The following is an 18,635-nucleotide window of genomic DNA, read 5'->3' as shown; positions in this document are numbered from 1 at the left end:
ATGAGGTGGTGCGCTACACGTTTAGCCAACTCGTGTGAACGACAGGAAGACTGAATAAGATGTGTGACATCCGCGTGCAAGAAGGCAGAAGTGCAGCAGATGCTTTTGGGAGTGTGGCGGCTCACTGTGCCGGCACCTTTCTGTCTGTGATCTGCATATTTCAACAGAAATCGGACAGATGTTATTGGCACATCGTTATAATTAGAGTTGCACAAGAAAAACCTACCTTCAAAAAGTTTTTTTAAGCCTTTGTCGCCATCTTGCGGTTTGTTAATGTAACTTAATTAGCCCAAACTGCCCATATCCATTATAAGAAGGAAAGACTTAAAAAAAAAAAAAAAAAAAAACCCCCACACACAACACTGTTGATTTTGATAACAAAGTAACTTTTATTGTATATAGAAATACAAACTGTTTGTCTCATCTCAGCCTCAGTGTGCAACAGACAGAGAGGACTGAGTCATCAGTAGTACTGGTGTGATCAATGGCGTTTGTCTGACAAGCAAACATTCAGCAATGAAAACAATCTGAATCACCACACTGATTTTGATATGCCAGACCCAATTGCACCACTGCACCTGGCGTCTGTGTGACAAGAATGTGTGCAAGACAGCACCACTTGAGGTTCAAGTGTGAAATTAAAACCTAATGATAGACTTCAGTGCAAAAAAGAAGAAAAGGAACAAAATAAAGACAAAAAAATGGTAACGCAATTTAAATGCATGACATTCCAGGCGCAAAGCAGCATCAAAACATTAACACTGAAACATACGATATGAATGAGCAAACATTCACTGTAGTGTGTGTGTGTGTGTGTGTGTGTGTGTGTGTGTGTGTGTGTGTGTGTGTGTACAAGGATTGGACTGTGGTGTAAATCACAGCTGGCTCAGCATCTGCAAAAATGTGTGCAAGTGAAGCGAGGCTGTCATCTCATGTAGTGTGTAATAGCTCGTAAGATGTAGAGAAGTGCCGCCTGTAGCCGGGCTTCCATCACTATTAGGTTGGCATGAACCTGCACCCAAAAAAAGAAGAAAAAAAAATGAAAAGAAACATGTCATTTCCTTCAGTTCACAAGGTGACACGCTGTAACACTTCCTTCTCTGATGACATTTAAAAAAGGAAGGACGCACTAAAATGCCAAATGATACATTAGTTGATTCTGAGGGTACCAAAGAGAGATGACGTGTTAAAATGTCAAATGATACGTGACAGAGGAGGCCAGGTTAAGTGCCTGTTTGAACTTGTCATACCTTTTCAGAGTGTCTGAAGTGTCTCCAGAAGGAGTGGTAAATGCGTGCTGTGGTCTGCTCGGGGTGACAGGCCATGGTTTTTACAAACACCTTCAGAGAGCGTTCCAGCAACACGTTCACACTGCCGTAGTCGTAATCATCGTATCTGGACTTGCGAAGTGACATAAATGTTAATGCTACAGTAGAGAAATGTTAAAGGTGGCTGAACTTTTGCATGGGTGGCACCTTTACACCCACCGTATTCCATAAAGACAGTGGATGTAGTTCCACAGAGCTTTTCTTAGAGTGTGAGTATCCACGCCTTCATGCATGGCCATCCTGTGGTAGGTCAAGTTGCACACAATCTGCAAATTCACATTAGTGTTTGCTCAGTTCACTTTTTTATAACTTTATAGAAGATCACCTCCTGTAGACCATTATACAGAATACAGATTTAAACACTTCCAAAAGTGGCTTCACTTTTCAGACCTCCATCCTTTATATACAGTCTAACCAAACCAGGTGATGCTTGTAAAATTCACAAAAGAAAAATGAGCTGGGATTGGTGTCAGTCATTTGTTTATTTACCGAATGATCTGGAATAAGTGCAAATAAAAAGATTTCTGTGTATTTGCAGTCTACTCTAAGCCAGGAAAACCCTTTTCTACAATACACATGTATTCACCACCCACTTCTTTTTCCTGACACTAAGCAGTTTTATTTCAAGTGTATAAACAAACAAGGAGGTCAACAGTATCTCCTCCCATTCTTAGTCTCAGCTAGGTGAAGTAGTGTAACATGCACTTCAACAGATAGACCTTTCACATCACCCACACAGCAGCCTTTGGTGATGGTACCTGAAAGTTTTCATCCAATAGCTGGCCCATGTCTGGCAGGAGCCTGTTAAGCAGAGAGAATCCATGGTCCTCCCATGAATAGTCCTACACATGAGACACAACCATTAACAACGTTACCATCTACAACACAAGGCACAAAAAAATCAAGGAGTGTTGCTCACTATAATAAGTTTGACATAGATTTTAAAAAAGGAAAAATATGCCTTAAACTACCTGTGCTCGCATGGTGGGTGGTGCCTGCTCTCCTCTGGGAGCAAAGTCCTCATATCTGAATTCTGGTTCCTCCACAAGACGCAACACCAGGTCAGGTGGAGCGCCCCTCACCACCGCTAAACCAACAACAGAGAGGAAGTGGTGAGTCAACAGGTGACTGAGAGTGATGCAGGGGTAAGCAGTCAGATCTGTACCCGTAGGTATGCTTTCGCTCCTCTCCCTTTCAAAGCGAGTAACCATCTCCTCCTGTGTGCACTCCTCCTCCTGCTGCTGCTGCAGCTCCACCATCCTCTTCATCAGCACCTCCACCTCCACGGCTCCATCAGCCAGCTGGAGAAGATCAGATAAATGAAGTCGGCGCTTTGTTGTTTCAGTGTGTGTTCGCAGTTTTCTTTCCTAAGTGAGTGGGTATCTTTTGGCTGTTACTAAACTTTAAATCAACTACCTCCACCCTCCTGTCATTTTAAGCCTGTTAGGCCTGAGATCAGAACATCTGTTTGACTCACCTCGTGCCTGCCGTCCTCGTGAGCGGGGCTGTGTGCGGGGCTGTGAGGACTGTGAGAAAGTGATGGAGGCTGAAAGGTGTAGCCCCCAATGTGGTCAGGTTCTGGGTTTAAACCACAGCCCCAAACGAATGAGCACAACGAGTGAGCGTGCGCCATGAGCACCACGGCGTGTATCAGTTCAGCCAGTGACCAGCGAGGCTCTGCTCCGGGGCACACCAGTTCCTGCAGGACAGATAGGCAGATGTTGGGCTCATGCAGCTTCAGATTGTGTGTTTGCTGGAAATTAATGCCAGGCTGTGGACCAGTTTGCTGGGGGTGTTACCGGTTTGGCATTTGTTGGTGGTTTGATTTGCCTGTCTGCACTAAAGATAAGCCGCATTATCTAATTTAGCAATTTCCCTTAACTGCAATTTTAGACAGTAGAAAATTCTACTGGAAGCACTTTGATACACTTAAACTTTAAGAAGATATCAGTGTTATGTTTGATCCTGTTAGATGGTTCTCAAGTTAATCTTTTAAAAGCAGTTGCAGATAGACTTTTGTGCATGCCAACAATGTGGTACCTTGTACAGAGAAACAACACACGAAGGCGGCTTCATTTAGGGTTTGCTCAAACTAGTCACCCAGTGCTTGTCTGACTCAGGTGATCAGCGTGCACAGTTAAGCACACTCAAGTGCTATCTCCGTTGAGATACACATCTGGGGTGACTGTGACAAAGAAGGCAAACCGCGCCCCCCCCAAAAAAAGATATCACACTAATATTGTCATTGTCAATTCTTTTGACTATGGTAATGAAAATCAGATATTTCACTCTCACAGTCCTAGGTATCAGATTTAAAGAGGCGGAACTACACCTGTCTGTGCTGATGCAAAATGATAGGGTCTGCTACTCTTTATATGGAAGACAATTGGGTGTTTACCACACAGGAAATAGCGGCTGAGTCACTGAGGGAGTGAGTTTGGATTCAAGTCAGAAATTAGAGTTGGAGTAAGACACAGGGAGTGAGTGGGCGAGCGGGAGATGTGTCTGACCTGGATGTGCTGCTGCGTAATGAGCCAGGGTCTGTGTGCCAGCAGCTTGTTGAGTGTTTGCAGGCTGCGGAGTTTGGCGGGAGCGTGCTCCAGGCCACTTAGCCAGCTCTCCTCCCCTCCGGCCTCCAAGTAGCCTGCGCTGTGCTGCTGCACCAGGTATGAGCAGTGGTGCCGAGCTGCAGCCTGCCAGACGCAAAGAACGGTCCAAGTTAACAGCGGGGAAGAGAAACTCTAACCCTGACCACTGAAAACAACGCTTCACACATTCTCTGTTCACATATCTGTGTGCAACAAATCCATAATGCAGAGAAAGTGTCAGAGGTTAAAACAACACAGCTGAACTTGCACAGGTGGGTGCAGTGAGTGGTATTTCTAAAGTGTTACGGGCTGTTAATGTGAAGCAATACTGAAGACACATAGATCGCATTAGCAGAAAGGCACTAACAGTCTTTGGATGTCTTACTGTTTTGCTATGAAACAATTTCTGAATGTCCCTGAAGGTTTCATTGCCATTACTGTTCAGTGACCATTACCAAAACGTGTGTTATTTGCCAACTGAATGCAGATGTTTAAGCATTAAGAATGCGACCTTCTAAATACTCTATTATACAAATATATGATCACATCTCAAATTTGAGTTCAGTCAGTATAGCAAAAATCTGTATAAACATTTTTCAAATTGAAAAAACATAAGTCCAAGGCACAGCATCATAATATTACAGTATTAACATCTAACTGAAGCTACATTCCCAGGTTATACTACAAAATGTCTTAACATTAATTCAAAATTCTATAAACAAGCATACTTTCTCTCTCTTGCAATATTATAATAATGCATTTCCGTCAGTAATAAAGGCAACTGCAATTTAATACAACTGCAATTCACAACAACAGCTGCTCCAAAGTGCTTTATTTTACAATATAAAGATCTGCACTCAGCAACAGTGGGGGGAAAAAAGAACTTCCTTTTAACAGGAAGAAATCTCCTGTAGCACCAAGCTAAGAGCAGGGGAGCAATCTACCATGACCAGCTGGGACAAAAGTTGGTGACATTGCATTAGGAGTGAAAAGAGGAGAGTGGGAAATGAAGTCCAGAGCAGCCTGAGCCTACAGCTGCATTAATAAGGAAGCTTCAGAATTTCTAAAAGTAGAACTAGGAGTCACAAGTAAGCCCGTAGTCTGGCAGAACAGTGCTCTGTTGAGATAACATGACACCAGAAGGGCTTCAAATATGATGGAGTTCGATTAATCCAGATTTTATGGTGAGGAGAAGAAGTTTAAATTCAGTTCTGGAGTTAACATGGAGCCAGTTAGAAGCGAATATGAGAAAACCATATTCACAACACTCTGATCATAGGCAAGACAAGCATCGAAAATACGTAAAATACATAACAATGAAAAACACTGGAAAATACTGGCAACAGCTGGTGCTACCCCTCAGTGTCCTAGCAGACACACCTATGGTATCAATTTCAAAATCCTATGTCGCCTTATTCTCAAGTTGTTAAGTCATTCACAAGATTTTCAGAAAACCTGACCTCTCACCTTGAGGTCAAAGTCACTGAGAGCCGAACTCCTCAGAGATTGTTAATAGAAGCACGTATGGTATCAACTTCAAAATCCTTGGGGTCTTCCTTCTCAAGTTTTCACATTCACAAGACTTTCAGGAAACCTGAGCTCCGACCTTGACCTCGAGGTCACAGATTCAAACTCTTCAGAGATGTCTAGACACACCTATGGTATCAATTTGAAACTCCTTCGTAGCTTCGTTCTTAATGTTTACAATCTTGGGTGTCCACATAGCTGCCCGTTCAGTGGGGTGACGACAATACCCCATCAGCCTTTTATGACTGAGGGGTGAAAAGCAAAAAAAGCAGGAATTATGTGATAATCCACTGTAATCTGGTATTTTGACTTAGTTAACGTTCTCATTTGTTTTTCTTTTCCCTACACATTACTATGTGTCACGACAAGAAGCCATGAAGCAGGAATTCTGGAAAGTCAAACATGTGGTGGTTTAGAACTGTTTAGAACGCCTGCAGCATTTAATAACAATGTCAGTATTTAGCACCAGTTTATTGCTGTAGCAGGAGGAAGCAATACAGTTTTTATTGCTGTGTTTATATTTCATTCTATCCCTACTGAAAACGGACCATTAACATCAGTGCTTGCAATTGTAATCCTCTAAGTGAGACTTCTAAGGTCCCGGAGAGAAGACAGAGGACAACAAAGGACCTGAGCCTTCTACCTGCACACACAGTCATTGCCGTCAGACAACACATAAGTGTGTTTCCATAGCATTCACACTCAAATGCTCAGAACTCGTACCAAACATCACACATCAAGTCCACCAATATTACCCACTGCTCTAACTAGTACATCAGGCCAATTAAAGGGTCTGGTGTTTAAACAAACACACACACACACACACACACACACACACACACACACACACACACACACACACACACACACACACACACACACACACACACACACACACACACACACACACACACACACACACACACACCTCTAAGATTTTGTTTGAACAGTAGAAAAGATTAAATGGAGACCAAAGAACTATAATCATTTTGTATCAATGACAAAACGATTTAACCTCAAGTGTCAGAACTACTACGATGGAAAAAATCTAAAATAACAATCTCGTCTGTTTGAGAGTGAGAATTTACTTTGATGTTCACAATTGTTAATTCTTTATTTGGTTCATCGTGCATGCACATGGCTGCAGTACACACTACATATGATTTCTTTTTAAGGAACTACATATACTATTTCACATTTCTCCTACAAAAGACCTTAAAGGAGGCTGAATAGTGTTTTACAAACAGTCCAAATTATGATGAAACCCCGTTCGAAGCAATTTGTCAGCTTTCTGCTGAAAAGTAATTAAAGTTGGAGGCTAAAAAACATTTTTCTTACCATGACAGCAATGTAGTGTCTCCAGTGACGGGGCAAGGGGCCGTCCATCTCCAACAAAGCATGCTGGGTCTTTAGGAAGCAGCAGAGGTAGGCTGGGTGCATCGCCATGACCATAGAGATGTGATCCACACGCCCCAGCGAAAGAAAAGACTCAATCAGGACATCCTGGTTTGGCCCTCCTTTTAAAATCTAAAGAGGAAAAAAAACAAAACATAACTGAATCCTGAGTAAACTTAATTAAGGTTTCTTCTTCTTTATGGAAAAGAAAAAGAAATCTGAATAAGTCACATTATGAGCTAAGACATTATCAGCCACTAGCTTTGGCAACTCAGCTCGGGTGTTGCATCTGTTGAATGCAACAGGCAGTGTAGTATTGCAGCAGAATAAATAGCATCATTTCAATGAGCAAGTCTGTTAGGTCATTACGTATGTCCGTTTCTAAAACGGAAAATAATTTAAAAATAAACTTATATAAAAAACCCTGTGGGAAAAAAATGTAGGCCAATGGAGATTCAAATATATTTTTAAGTTTAGAACATTTCAATTATATTTATATGAAAAGCTTAAGTTCAAAGTAACAGCTGTTAGTTCATTATGTTAGCAACCTGAAACAAGCCCTGTAAAAATCACAGGATTAGACATGAAGGCCAGCTGTGTGCCACTCTGACATCAACCTGAGGGGGAAAAAAAACAATCTGGCATCTAGACAGGGTGCAAGTCTGACACACAAACAATGGAAATAGCAAAAACATACTTGTAGTAATCCGGAAACTCATTCTTTTTTATTAAGTTGCATACACACCTCTTTTGCAGGGATAAAGGCACTTGGACCTGAGGCCAGAGCCCGAGGTACCTGGACTCCTTGCTCCTGGCAACAAAAGAAGACACAAACAACACGTAATTATCATTCAGTTTGTACTTGATTATTGCTCTGGTTTATCAAAATTTCAGTCAAGATTCCAATCAACCCTAAAGGATTCATCTTGTCTACGGAAATCAACCTCAAACGCAGCTCATTTCTGTGACTGACACGCGAAAAATACCTTTTCAGACTTTTTCCATGCACAAAAAAGTTTACCATTGTAAATATTCACATTTATCCAAATCGCTGATATGCTTATATGAAATATGTTCAGCTTAACAACGCCTCAGCCTCCTTTAGCTTGCCTAGACCTTCTTTGAACCGTAACAGGCCACCCGTTTCGTAACTAGCACGCTTCAAACTTCCACGTTTAACCAAAACACGCGTTAAAACTCACTGACATCGGAAGCTCGGACGCTAAACGTTGCCCTGTTTGTTATTTTCAGCACAAACACAAATGAAAGGCGTCTAAAGCAGCCTGCCTTTTTAATTTCTAGAAGCTACACTGGGCCGTGTCTGCTGGTGGTGTGTTTTTCAGGCAGCGGGAGGGGGCGTGTCCGGCCCGGTTGTTTGTGCACACCGCTTCAGAGTCTTGCATCACCTACAGTCTGATGAAACCAGCAGCAGTCCGGTAGCAATAAAAATCACCATCAGCTGATGAGAGAGGTGAACCTACCCTTACCTAACCTTATAACGTCATCATGCAAAGCAAAAGCAGTCCTCCTGAGAGTACCTAAAAGTCCTTTAATGGTACAAAAGGTGCCCGAGCGCTATTGGAGTAAGATTTTTTTTTCCCCCCTATCTGTCAGTTAATGCGGCCTGCAAACCTCACAGAAGAAGGGGAAGTCTGTCGGTGAATTGTGCATGCATTACCTGTGCGGTCCGCAGGAGCTCGACGGCTCTCTCCCGTACTTCCTGCAGCGGACACGACCTGGACAGCCGGAGCAGATGCAGAAGAGTTTGTTTACGCAGTCGCTCCGAGCCGTGCCGCTCCAGGTCTAAACACTGGAGAACCCCTTGGCTTAACTCCTCCAGAGCCGCTCTCCGCTCCCCGTCATCCCTGCTGCACAATCGCGCTAAGCTCTTCGAAGTCGGTCCAGCATCAGATTCAGACTCGGACCGGTGGCCACACGAACGCCGAGCGGCGGGCACTCCTCCCGGCTTGCTGCCTCCATTAGCCTGGCAGGTAGCCGCGGGATTACTGGCCATGTCCCGGAGCACCTTTGTAGAGTTGAGCTGCCTGTCGTTACCGAGCAGCAGTTAGCCTAAAGTATTAATTTAACGCTAACCCTTAACGTTAGCTGAAAACATGTATTCTTCTTCACTGACACAACCTCGAGGTATCTGCCGCCGGTCTTCTTATTTTTACTGCGCAATCGTCTGCTTCGCAAATTATTAACACCGACGAACCACCTTCAGAGAGCGCCACCTTTTTTTTCCCACCCGGCTTCCTGACCGTGAACGCCGGCGGCGGTTAGCTCGCTACGCTAGCAGATGCTGCAGACTCTTTCAGCCGCAGCTATGACGATTTCCGGTAATGAAAACAACGCGAGCCGCTGATTTATATTTGGACTGGGCATCGTGGACATAATGCCGAGTTAAACTTAAAACTATCTTGCGTAAGGCACCGGGAATAATGTAGAGTTTTCACACGCTCCTTCCGCTCAGATCTTGGCGAGCTTCCCCCGTGCAACGTCATCGTGACGTATGCGCAACTTTCCTGTGATAAACAGCAGGTGGCTGTTGTCTCTTTAAATGTTACTAACAGTAACAGCGTATCCATAAGTCGCTGTTTTCTCTTTTCTTTACAAAGTGAGCATGTGTTCATTTCAGGCGGGTTTTTTTTTATTTTATTTTATTCCTAATGCCTTTGCTCATACTGATAAACAGGTTTTAGTCAAGATGATACATGAAGGGATATATATAAAATAAAGAAATCACCTGTTTTGAAAGTATTCTTATGACTCTGCTTTATTGTACCCACTCTGTGTTCTACACTGTAATCACTCCAGTCTTTTTTTGGACACATAGTATATCTGTAGAACTATTATATTATACTTTTCTGCAATTTCTGCTGCGATCTTGGCTAGATCTCTCTTGAAAAAGACATTGATCCCAATTAGTCTTTTTACCTGGATAGTATTTTGTGTTTACTAATTATGCAAGCTGTAAACTTACACATTCCCCATCAATTACCAAAGCCTTGAGCAAGGTCATAAAATTACTGATATTACAAAAATGACAAAGCTTAAGTTTAATATTTAATGTGAAACAGACACCAGTCAGGGTTAATATGTATGATGATGATATAATTACTTTTATCATTTAGTCAAAATCACTGAAATTAAATGGTAGATTAGCTGATGTCATTCTGTTACCTTCACAACTGCAGCAATCCTTTAATTATACAAGAACCCAGCACTTTACCGCAAACATCTCGGACTTTGTCTTGGACATTGCCACCTGGGAAGTACCTAAAATGTCTGTGTGCTGAATCAGGTCACTGAGCTAATGTGTGGCAGACATGCTGGCAATATCAACCCAGTCCTTCTGGTCCTCTGGAAACCATATTGTGGAACCTCTGGGTTTTTCCACAATCTTTTATATTAAAGTAACTAAAACTGTATAAATTATTTGTTGTGTCTGTATGTGCACGTGTAATTCTAGAGTGGGATATAATGGTTTCACAATTTTCTGTTTACTTCCTGAATCACCTTTATTTAGGAAAATAAAAAGAAATCAATGATGTGTCCTTAGTATCAGACATATCTTATATTAATTTACCTGTATATATCATATACAATGCAAGATAACTTTTGTGAGGATGATAGGAGAAAAAAAATGAAGAAGATGAAGGAATAGGGAAATATGACAGTGACATATAAACAGACAAACAAGTGAAGGTGATGTGCTGCTTCGTTTGACATGACAAGACACACACTCTCTGGGGTTTCAGGAACTTCAACACTGTGGCAGCAACAAAGAAAAACCCTTCAGCGTTCCATCACCGTTTCCCTATGAGGGAAGACTTTTATTAGCAAACACACAGGCTGGCTTTGGAGGATGACCTTCAGGGCACATACACACACAAACAGACACACAAACACACACAGAGAGGCATGTTCATGTGGTAACCAACGTTTGTGTCCCAAGGGTAGAAGAGACAAGAGCAGAAGTGTAGAAAAACAAGAGGTGGTTTGGAGGGGTAGGAAAGAGCCAAGGCCTGGATTATCACACACACACACATTGATATGGAGAGGGGTGTGTCTTCAATATTTTACAGGAAGTAAATTTTGTGTGTGTGTATGTGTGTTTGTATTTGTACATGGGTGCATGTGAGTAATGGGATACGAGTCCTTAGACGATTTTGTTCTCCAGCAAGGCGATCCTCTTCGACATGCTCTCTAGTAAGATTCTGTCAAGGAGAGAAACTGTGAAGGCAGTCAATAAATCAGACAGTGCGAAAACAACTTTAACACCCTCCCTCCCAAAATAATATCCTCAGACAGTGTCACCTGTCATAAAGGATATGTTTTTTTGTTAGTGCCTGTAGGGCAGCTTCAACTTTCTTTTGGAACTTTACAAGGGAGTCGCATTCACAAGGGTCACCTGTGGAGCCAAGAACACACGGGTTAAAGATTTGTGTGATTTGTGAAGTATAACAACACATTTGTTTAAAACTTCTCACCATTACAGACGTTAATCTGTAGCTTCTTGGCAATCTGGCTCATGGCCTTGAAATCGGCGGTGTAGAAGTAGTGCTCTCCGGTTGGCTCAGAGGCAATCTCTTTCAGCTCGTCCTCAACTGCATTGCCCACTCCGACAGCATACATCTTAAAGCCTGCAATGAACGCGCTCGTTCCTTCATCTGATTCACATAAGTATATATTTTTAGTCTGCTTTAGACGTAACCTTCCCACTCCCTCTAACCGTTTTCCTTGGCCTTCTTGGCAGCCTCTCCGATGTAGTCCTGACTGCGCCCATCGGTGAAGACGATGCCCACCTTTGTGACTCCAGGCCGGGCACCCTGACCAAGGCTGAAGCTGTTTTCTACCAGATAACGGAGAGCCTGGCCTGTCATGGTTCCCCTCTCCAGGTAGGCCATCTTTTTCACAGCTTCTTTGAGGTCCTTCTTGTTGTTGTAGCGGCCCAAGGGAAACTCCTGCGGTGGAGCAGAATTAGGATGATGATGAGGGTGGAAGTGAAAATGCTTACTCTAATGTAAAAAAAGAAAAAACTGACTCATACCGGTTTGACTGTGCTGGAGTACTGCACCAGTCCGACATGAGCCTTGCTTTCACTGACGTCCAGCTTGTCGATGATCTGGTTTATCCATTTCTTGACCAGCTCAAAGTTCTCAGGACGCACGCTCTTAGAGCCATCGATCAGAAACACAACGTCTGTTGCGGAGTTGCTGCAAGCTGGTGAAAAACAAAACATACACACACGGACACACACGGGGCATGTTAATGTCAGAGCATATTTATCATACTTGGACACATACCTTCTGAGACAAACACCCACTCACCACTGCAGCTACGACCATTGTCCATGAGGGTAAAACCTTCTCTGCAGGCACACTTGTATGATCCTGGTGTGCTGATGCATACCTGCTCACAGTCATGATCCCCAGTGGCACACAGGTCAGACACTAGGTCTTCTTACATGCACAACACACACACAGACACATAAGAGGGGGCAGGCAGGTAGGGTTAGAGGGAGAAATAAAACTATGTCAGTTTGAAAATGGGAAATTCTAGCATTGATTTTTTTAATGATCCACTGTGACCTGCAGTTGACCTGAACAGGTTTGAATATATGTAGATGATGCAAAAATCCAGTGGAGCCTTAAAGCAAACGGAGGAAAAGATCGGAGCAGCCTTAAGCTAATAAAATCCAGTTTTCTGGAGGATTTTTCAACGTGATGCACAGGCTCCTCCTCAACACTATGATAATGCTGCTCTCATCATCTGCACGTGCAGCGATGCTGGCTGCCGCAAAGCGAGAAGCAAACAGCAGTCGAAGCTGCCGCAGACTGGGAGCGCCGAAGGGCATCACTAATTAGAGGCTTAATGATTGGCACTAATGGATCGGTAATTACAGATAGATCAGTCTCGCCTCTCGGTTATGTGAGAGTTGACTGAAGAACAGGACTAAATCTCATTCCAAAAGGTTGTTTCTACCCTAATGCCCTCGTGCTGTGGGGAATTTTAAATGAGTTTGAAGGACTGAATGAATACATTGTAATCTTGTCGAGGACGAGCAGAGGACAAAAGGGAGAGAAGAATAAATTGGAATGAAAAGGATGACAGTCCAGACACCTTACCCTCAGTACAGGGGAGCAGCAGACAGCTCTCTCCACAGGAATGAAGGTGTGCATATAATGAATCCCTCTTTCTTGCTGCTGTATCTATACCTCCTACAGTACATCTCTAATCCTTCTCTCATCTCTTCCTTCTCCCCCTCTTACCACAAAAGGCCTCCTGGAACTTCTTGGTGAGCTTCTCGATAACGCTGTAGCTCTCCACATAGTCCACATGGTCATCCAGAGGATCGCTGGCCATCTGCCTCAGAGTGTTCATGTCCACGCGTCCCACACCGATGGCAAAAATCTCAATGCCGGCGTCTCGTGCACGTTGAGCTATATCCTTTACATTGTCCTGGGGACGCCCGTCTGTCACAATAATGGCAACCTGTGACAGTGAGGGTTCAAAATAGATTATAAAGTTACCATTGCGGTTATGAAAGAGGTGAATTTCACGTGCAAACGCATCTAAACATGTGGCAGACCTTGCCGACGTCAGAAGATTTTGCACGAGCGCCCTCGGCCTCACTGAAGGCAACATTCATTGCAAACTGGATGGCCAGGCCAGTCATGGTTCCGGTGGACAGCGGCTCAATTTTGGTCACAGCCTTGATCAGCCCGGCTTTGGTGCGGTGGGTCTTCAGAGACACCTACAGTTCCACAACAGCGCAGTGAGTGAGATCGAAATGAGAGAAAACAAATCAGAAACGTCGGAAATCGTTTTTTAAACTTTATCCAAACCTCATTCTTAACGCGGCTGGCATAGTTGACAACTCCCACACGAGTGGCGCTGGGTCCAACATTCAGCCCCTCGATGACTTTTGCCAGGAAGACTTTAACTTGCTCAAACTCTGAGGGGCGAACACTGCGACTGCTGTCGATGATGAACACGAGGTCGGTGGGACGGGCTTTGCACAAACCTGCCGCTACACGTGAAGAGAAAAGCAACTCAGATGTCACCGTAATCTCATATTCATTTTATAAAGTTATAAATTATTCCTCATTCCATCATTCCTCATGATGATGGATGGAGATCATGAAAGTCAGGGGAGATGTGGGTGGAGCATGGAGTGAAGGGCTGTTGAGAGGAAAAGGGGAGGGCAGAGGTGATGGAGAGTGGTGAGATGTATATGAGAGGAAGGGCTGGAAACAGGACGCACAGAGGCAGCAAGGGTGGAGAGAGGGAAAGGTGAAAGTACTGCGATGGAGAGAGGACACAAAAAGAGCCACTGACCCACTTTAAGTGTTTTCAGAAAGCTTGTTGAGTATCTCTTGCATGAATATATCAATAATTAATCCATAATTAGATTCCACCAAGAAAAGGCGTGAGAAGTGGTTACATTTTCACAAAAAAAACATGGACTCTGACAGATTTTTTTAGAAAAGGTGTGATGAAATTAAGCTTTGCTACAGCGATACGGCTGGTGACCCGTAGCATTTTCAGTGTAAACGCGGGCATTTTGGCATCATTAAGCAAACTGCAGCCAGCGTCTACTGCATATCACTGATCTCCCTCCTCGCCCTTCACCTCTCTCCCTCCCTCCTCCCCCTTCTCCTTCTGTACACCTCCTCTCAATCTTTGACATGCAAGAAACAGCAACGGCCACACTCCATCCTGAACAAAACAATTATCCAAAATGTGCTTATACAAATTAACGACTTGAAAGAACATCATAACCCCTTTTTTCACGTGGCAGAGCACGTCATCTACTAATCAGGAGGTAGAGCAGGTCATCTTCTAATTATGAGGTTGGTCTTTTGATCCTAGGCTGCTCCAGTCTGCATGCCAAATGTCCTTGGGCACAATACCAACCCCAAGTTGCTCTCCGATGTATCCATCAGAGTGTGAATGTGTGTGAATGTTGAATAGGAAGCATGTAAAAAAGTGCTTGTATGAATGGGTGAATGAGGAGAGTTGAGCTGCATAAAGTGCTATAAGAACCAGTCCATTTACCTTTTCTCCCAGTCCCTTACTTATCATTCTTAAATAGCTATGATATATACAGAAAGTTAGTGTCCACATCTAACCATCATACATTTTTCCCCCAAAAAATGTATGATGATACAGCATCTCATCCAGCCTATTCACACACAACACACAAAAAGATTCTAACCACTCAAAAAAAATTTTTATGTCCTTCACCTAAAAGGCAAACTGATGATCAGAGCAATATTTCTCACCTGTTGAGACCAGACTAATGCTCGCTTTTTAAAAGCTGTGTGAGGTTTTTCTGCTCTATGAGTTCACTTTTATGATGATAAAAGGCAAACGGGTGTTAGAAGCAAAGCATCACACAATCAACAGGAGTTAAGACATGGGCTTTAGGGGTTAAAGGTCATTATTCTTACCCATGGCGGCGGCTGTGCGAAGGTCTAAGTTAGCTTGGGCTCCTATTAGGCCAAGCAACAGCAGGAACAACGGCTGGATGGGCGTCATGGTGACAAAGGCGGGGGGTCCGAGCGCGGCCGCAGACGGTCCTAGAGTTGGGAAGCAGAAAAGAAAGCGAAGCGCAGCTCCAAGCGATGGGCACGGCCACAAAGTGAGACCAAGCGACTCTGAGCTGCAGGTTATCAATGCACGAGCTTCACACACTCAGCCCACAGACAACCCCCCTCTAAAGCTGCAGTGTGTGCATGGATGAGTGTGCGTCTGTGGGAAAGAGAAGGAAATACCTGCTCTGGGAGGACCTAAAACGGTGGGCAGGGAAAGACAAACACACCTTGATATGGTTAGGATGGACAGGTAAGTGTGTATGTGAAGGTGGTAAATTTTTGTTGTGTGTGCGCACCGGTCCCCCAGTGGGTTACAGTATGTGCGTGTCTGGCTGGGGGTACAGGAGCGGCTGGGGTTTGGTGCAGGGCTCGCGCCAGTGCTGCTGCCCCAGGTTGGATTTGGCCAAAGCTCAAATAAACACCGACATGAATTCCTCTTTTCTATCCGTGTTCCCTCGTATAGCAAACACACATTTATTGTGCGGAAGTGAAGCAGAGCCGCCATACACAGCCTACAGTGTTCCTGCTGCTCTACACGTTGAGCTGCGTGTGTGTGCGCATTTTTCTGTAAATTTTAAATTGTAGGTATACAATCCATTTCCTGGTTTCTGAGTTTCAGTATTCAGTGTCATTCTCAATCTCCTTGCTTCACATTTGTAAACCCTTCTGAAACATTTTTACCTCAAAATCAGTTTTATAATAAGACAGATCAAACACACACACACACACACACACACACACACACACACACACACACACACACACAATGAGAGTAAAGGTAAATCAGATTTCCTTTTTTCAGCATCTTCTCCTGAACTTCTCTGGTATATACTCTCCACTGTATGACAGGCAGCAGGGCCCCATTGGAGTAAACACAGCAGCAAAACACACTTTCATCAATAAGTTCATGTACACATCTTTAATCTTGCTATAGAGTCCACACAAACACACTCAACAGAGACCCCTCTTTTCCCCACACACAAGCAGACATTCCTCTGAACCCCCACCCACCCCCTTCCTCCTCCACACAAACTCACTGAACAAGCCGCAATTGAGGAGGGAGTCTGTGAGGGGAAGAGGAGTCGGGGCTCTGGCTGTACAGTAACCAGTTAGTCAGATTTCCAAGTGAACATGCTGCAAAACCAACTGAACAGGGTGTGTGTGTGTGTGTGTGTGTGTGTGTGTGTGTGTGTGTGTGTGTGTGTGTGTGTGTGTGTGTGTGTGTGTGTGTGTGTGTGTGTAATAGTGGTGAAATGTTAGAGATTAAAAAGAGAAGAGATGTTATTCCTGGACAGTGTGTCATCTCTGGAAATGGTCAGTTTGGCTCATAAGAGAAGATACATCACACATGCACAGCATTATGTAGTAACACACACACACACACACACACACACACACACACACACACACACACACACACACAGGTTATGTAACACTGTCTACCGGCAGGCTGGGCAAACATAAGCAGGTAACTGAAAGAACCGGACCTGCATTTGAGAACTACTCTGCTCAAAAACATTACAGGAATATTCGCTCATCGCAGTAAAACACAAAGTCAGCGAAACTTCAGGGATATCAGTCTGTTCATTTAAGGAAGTGAAAACCACTGTGAATCTATTTCACTTGTTTTGGTGCAAATTAAAGTGCTAACAGGGGTAAGAATAAGACAGATAGAGGAGAAGGATATAAACCCAGCAGTAGCACCAGTGTCTGCTCCTTTGAGCAATAAACTGGAGGAGCACTGAAAGAAACAGAGTCCATGAAGGTGTCACAAGGGCACAACGATTATGTTGCTCGCATCCCAGCACTGTGCAATTGAACTGGCAGGTCCACCACTGGCACCCTGTTCTCTTCACAGGTTTACACTGAGCACCTGTGACAGGTGTGAACAAATCTGCAACATCATGACCAGTTTGGGAGTGGCTCAGTGATCATCTGAGGAGACATATCCCACAGACGTTCTACAGAGAGGCCAGTTAAAGTTAACCTGATTAGGTTAGCTTAGGTTTGGTCAGAGACATGCACGGGTACCCTGCTGGAGGTCATTTTGTAGGGCTCAGGCAGTGCTCCTCCTCCTGTTCCTCCACAAACAAAGGAGCAGATAGTAGTCCTGCTGCTGGGTTGATGTCCTTCAACAGCCCTGTTCAGTTCTCCTTGGGTAACCCTTATCATCCTGTGTTGACGCACGGCTTTAGTCACACAGATATCGAGCAGAACAGCTCAAATACGGAAAAATGATTCAAAAGACTGCAGAGCAGATCTTACTTAATGACAGTAGAGAAGGACTGTGAATACCAGTTAACTAGATTACCTTTTCCCTAATCTTTGGCTAATCATTAGTTTAGAAAAATTTTAAATGCCACCTTTAAAAAGGTGGTTTTGCTTGACTGAGAAACAAGTCGTTCAACAACAATTTAGGATAAATATTTTAATCCAATTTTATATCCAGGGCAAATTTGTTGTGGTCCCCTGTGCTTTTAGGTGTTGGCCTGATTTCTGTCTGTTCTCCGCCCTTTGGTCTAGCTTCTCTTTATCGTGTGGGTGTGTGATTGTTTCACTAACTGTGCTTCCTCCTCCTGGCTCTTCTCTGCACTTGTTATCAGATTGTTAGCATACTGTGGTAGAAGTAATATAGTGTGGTAGAGGTGCTTAGGTGTTTTAATGCTTCCTTGTTACCAATCCTTGAATCTATACTCACCTGCCTTCTCCTTCTTTATCCTAGAAAACTTACCTGCCTGTGTCATTCGCTGCCCGCCTACTGGAGGAAAACACCCCAGCAAAAGATTGAGACTGAGCTGAGTTATCAGTTGTTTTTTTAATCACACACCTTTTTTGGTTTAGAGCTGAGCACTCTACCTGTGGGTCCTTCTTATTAAGCAACAACACAGTTAATCTGGTTTATCAAGTGAATCAGAGTGTTTGAGGTCAGGAGTCTTAATTGAGTGTACAAATAAATAGGTGTGAATCAGGGAGTGAACGGTGGCATAAAAAAATATATTTTTAACACATCCGGTGTGTAAAGGCCTTTAGATCTTATTGAATTAGAGAGAATGGAGGGGTTTGAAGCATGTGTAGTAGTTGCTATGCATTTAAACACTGTACTTTCCACTTTAGTACATTTACAGAAGATCCAGTCAGCAGTGAGCATCTATGCCAGATACCTGCAATTAGGCCATTAACCATCATTAGAACTG

The 18,635-nt window shown here is 43.6% G+C and overlaps 2 protein-coding genes across 6 annotated transcripts; both read right to left on the bottom strand.

The window, feature by feature from the left end:
- Positions 1-365: 365 nt before the first annotated feature.
- sesn2 (sestrin 2) lies at positions 366-9,343 on the bottom strand. 3 transcript variants are annotated; one of them, XM_086281009.1, is made up of 11 exons: positions 8,517-9,342; positions 7,584-7,649; positions 6,782-6,970; positions 3,839-4,021; positions 2,806-3,027; positions 2,494-2,629; positions 2,300-2,415; positions 2,087-2,170; positions 1,488-1,594; positions 1,251-1,395; positions 366-1,012 (listed from the first exon to the last, which is right to left on the bottom strand). In XM_086281009.1, the coding sequence occupies exons 1-11, from the start codon at positions 8,850-8,852 to the stop codon at positions 926-928; spliced, it is 1,671 nt and encodes a 556-aa protein (XP_086137135.1). In that variant the 5' UTR covers positions 8,853-9,342; the 3' UTR covers positions 366-925. The 3 variants fall into 3 exon arrangements, with proteins under 3 accessions (XP_086137135.1, XP_086137134.1, XP_086137136.1); XM_086281008.1 differs by having other exon boundaries at positions 2,300-2,629; positions 8,517-9,343; XM_086281010.1 differs by lacking the exon at positions 8,517-9,342 and adding an exon at positions 8,041-8,173 and having other exon boundaries at positions 2,300-2,629.
- A 179-nt stretch (positions 9,344-9,522) lies between these two features.
- matn1 (matrilin 1) lies at positions 9,523-15,558 on the bottom strand. 3 transcript variants are annotated; one of them, XM_086281014.1, is made up of 10 exons: positions 15,298-15,558; positions 13,690-13,874; positions 13,434-13,598; positions 13,114-13,336; positions 12,172-12,303; positions 11,892-12,064; positions 11,574-11,805; positions 11,332-11,484; positions 11,177-11,252; positions 9,525-11,052 (listed from the first exon to the last, which is right to left on the bottom strand). In XM_086281014.1, the coding sequence occupies exons 1-10, from the start codon at positions 15,383-15,385 to the stop codon at positions 11,001-11,003; spliced, it is 1,479 nt and encodes a 492-aa protein (XP_086137140.1). In that variant the 5' UTR covers positions 15,386-15,558; the 3' UTR covers positions 9,525-11,000. The 3 variants fall into 3 exon arrangements, with proteins under 3 accessions (XP_086137143.1, XP_086137140.1, XP_086137142.1); XM_086281017.1 differs by lacking the exon at positions 12,172-12,303 and having other exon boundaries at positions 9,523-11,052; XM_086281016.1 differs by lacking the exon at positions 9,525-11,052 and having other exon boundaries at positions 11,155-11,252.
- Between the last annotated feature and the right edge of the window lie 3,077 nt (positions 15,559-18,635).

Source organism: Aulonocara sp. 'chitande type north' Nkhata Bay, linkage group LG22 (genome assembly GCF_057382095.1).
Source record: "Aulonocara sp. 'chitande type north' Nkhata Bay isolate Kocher_YH1m ecotype deep benthic linkage group LG22, A_spYH_male_GT1.1, whole genome shotgun sequence".
Taxonomy (NCBI): domain Eukaryota; kingdom Metazoa; phylum Chordata; class Actinopteri; order Cichliformes; family Cichlidae; genus Aulonocara; species Aulonocara sp. 'chitande type north' Nkhata Bay.
Note: the sequence above shows the minus strand (reverse complement) of the source record. Positions and strands in the feature narration are given on the sequence as shown.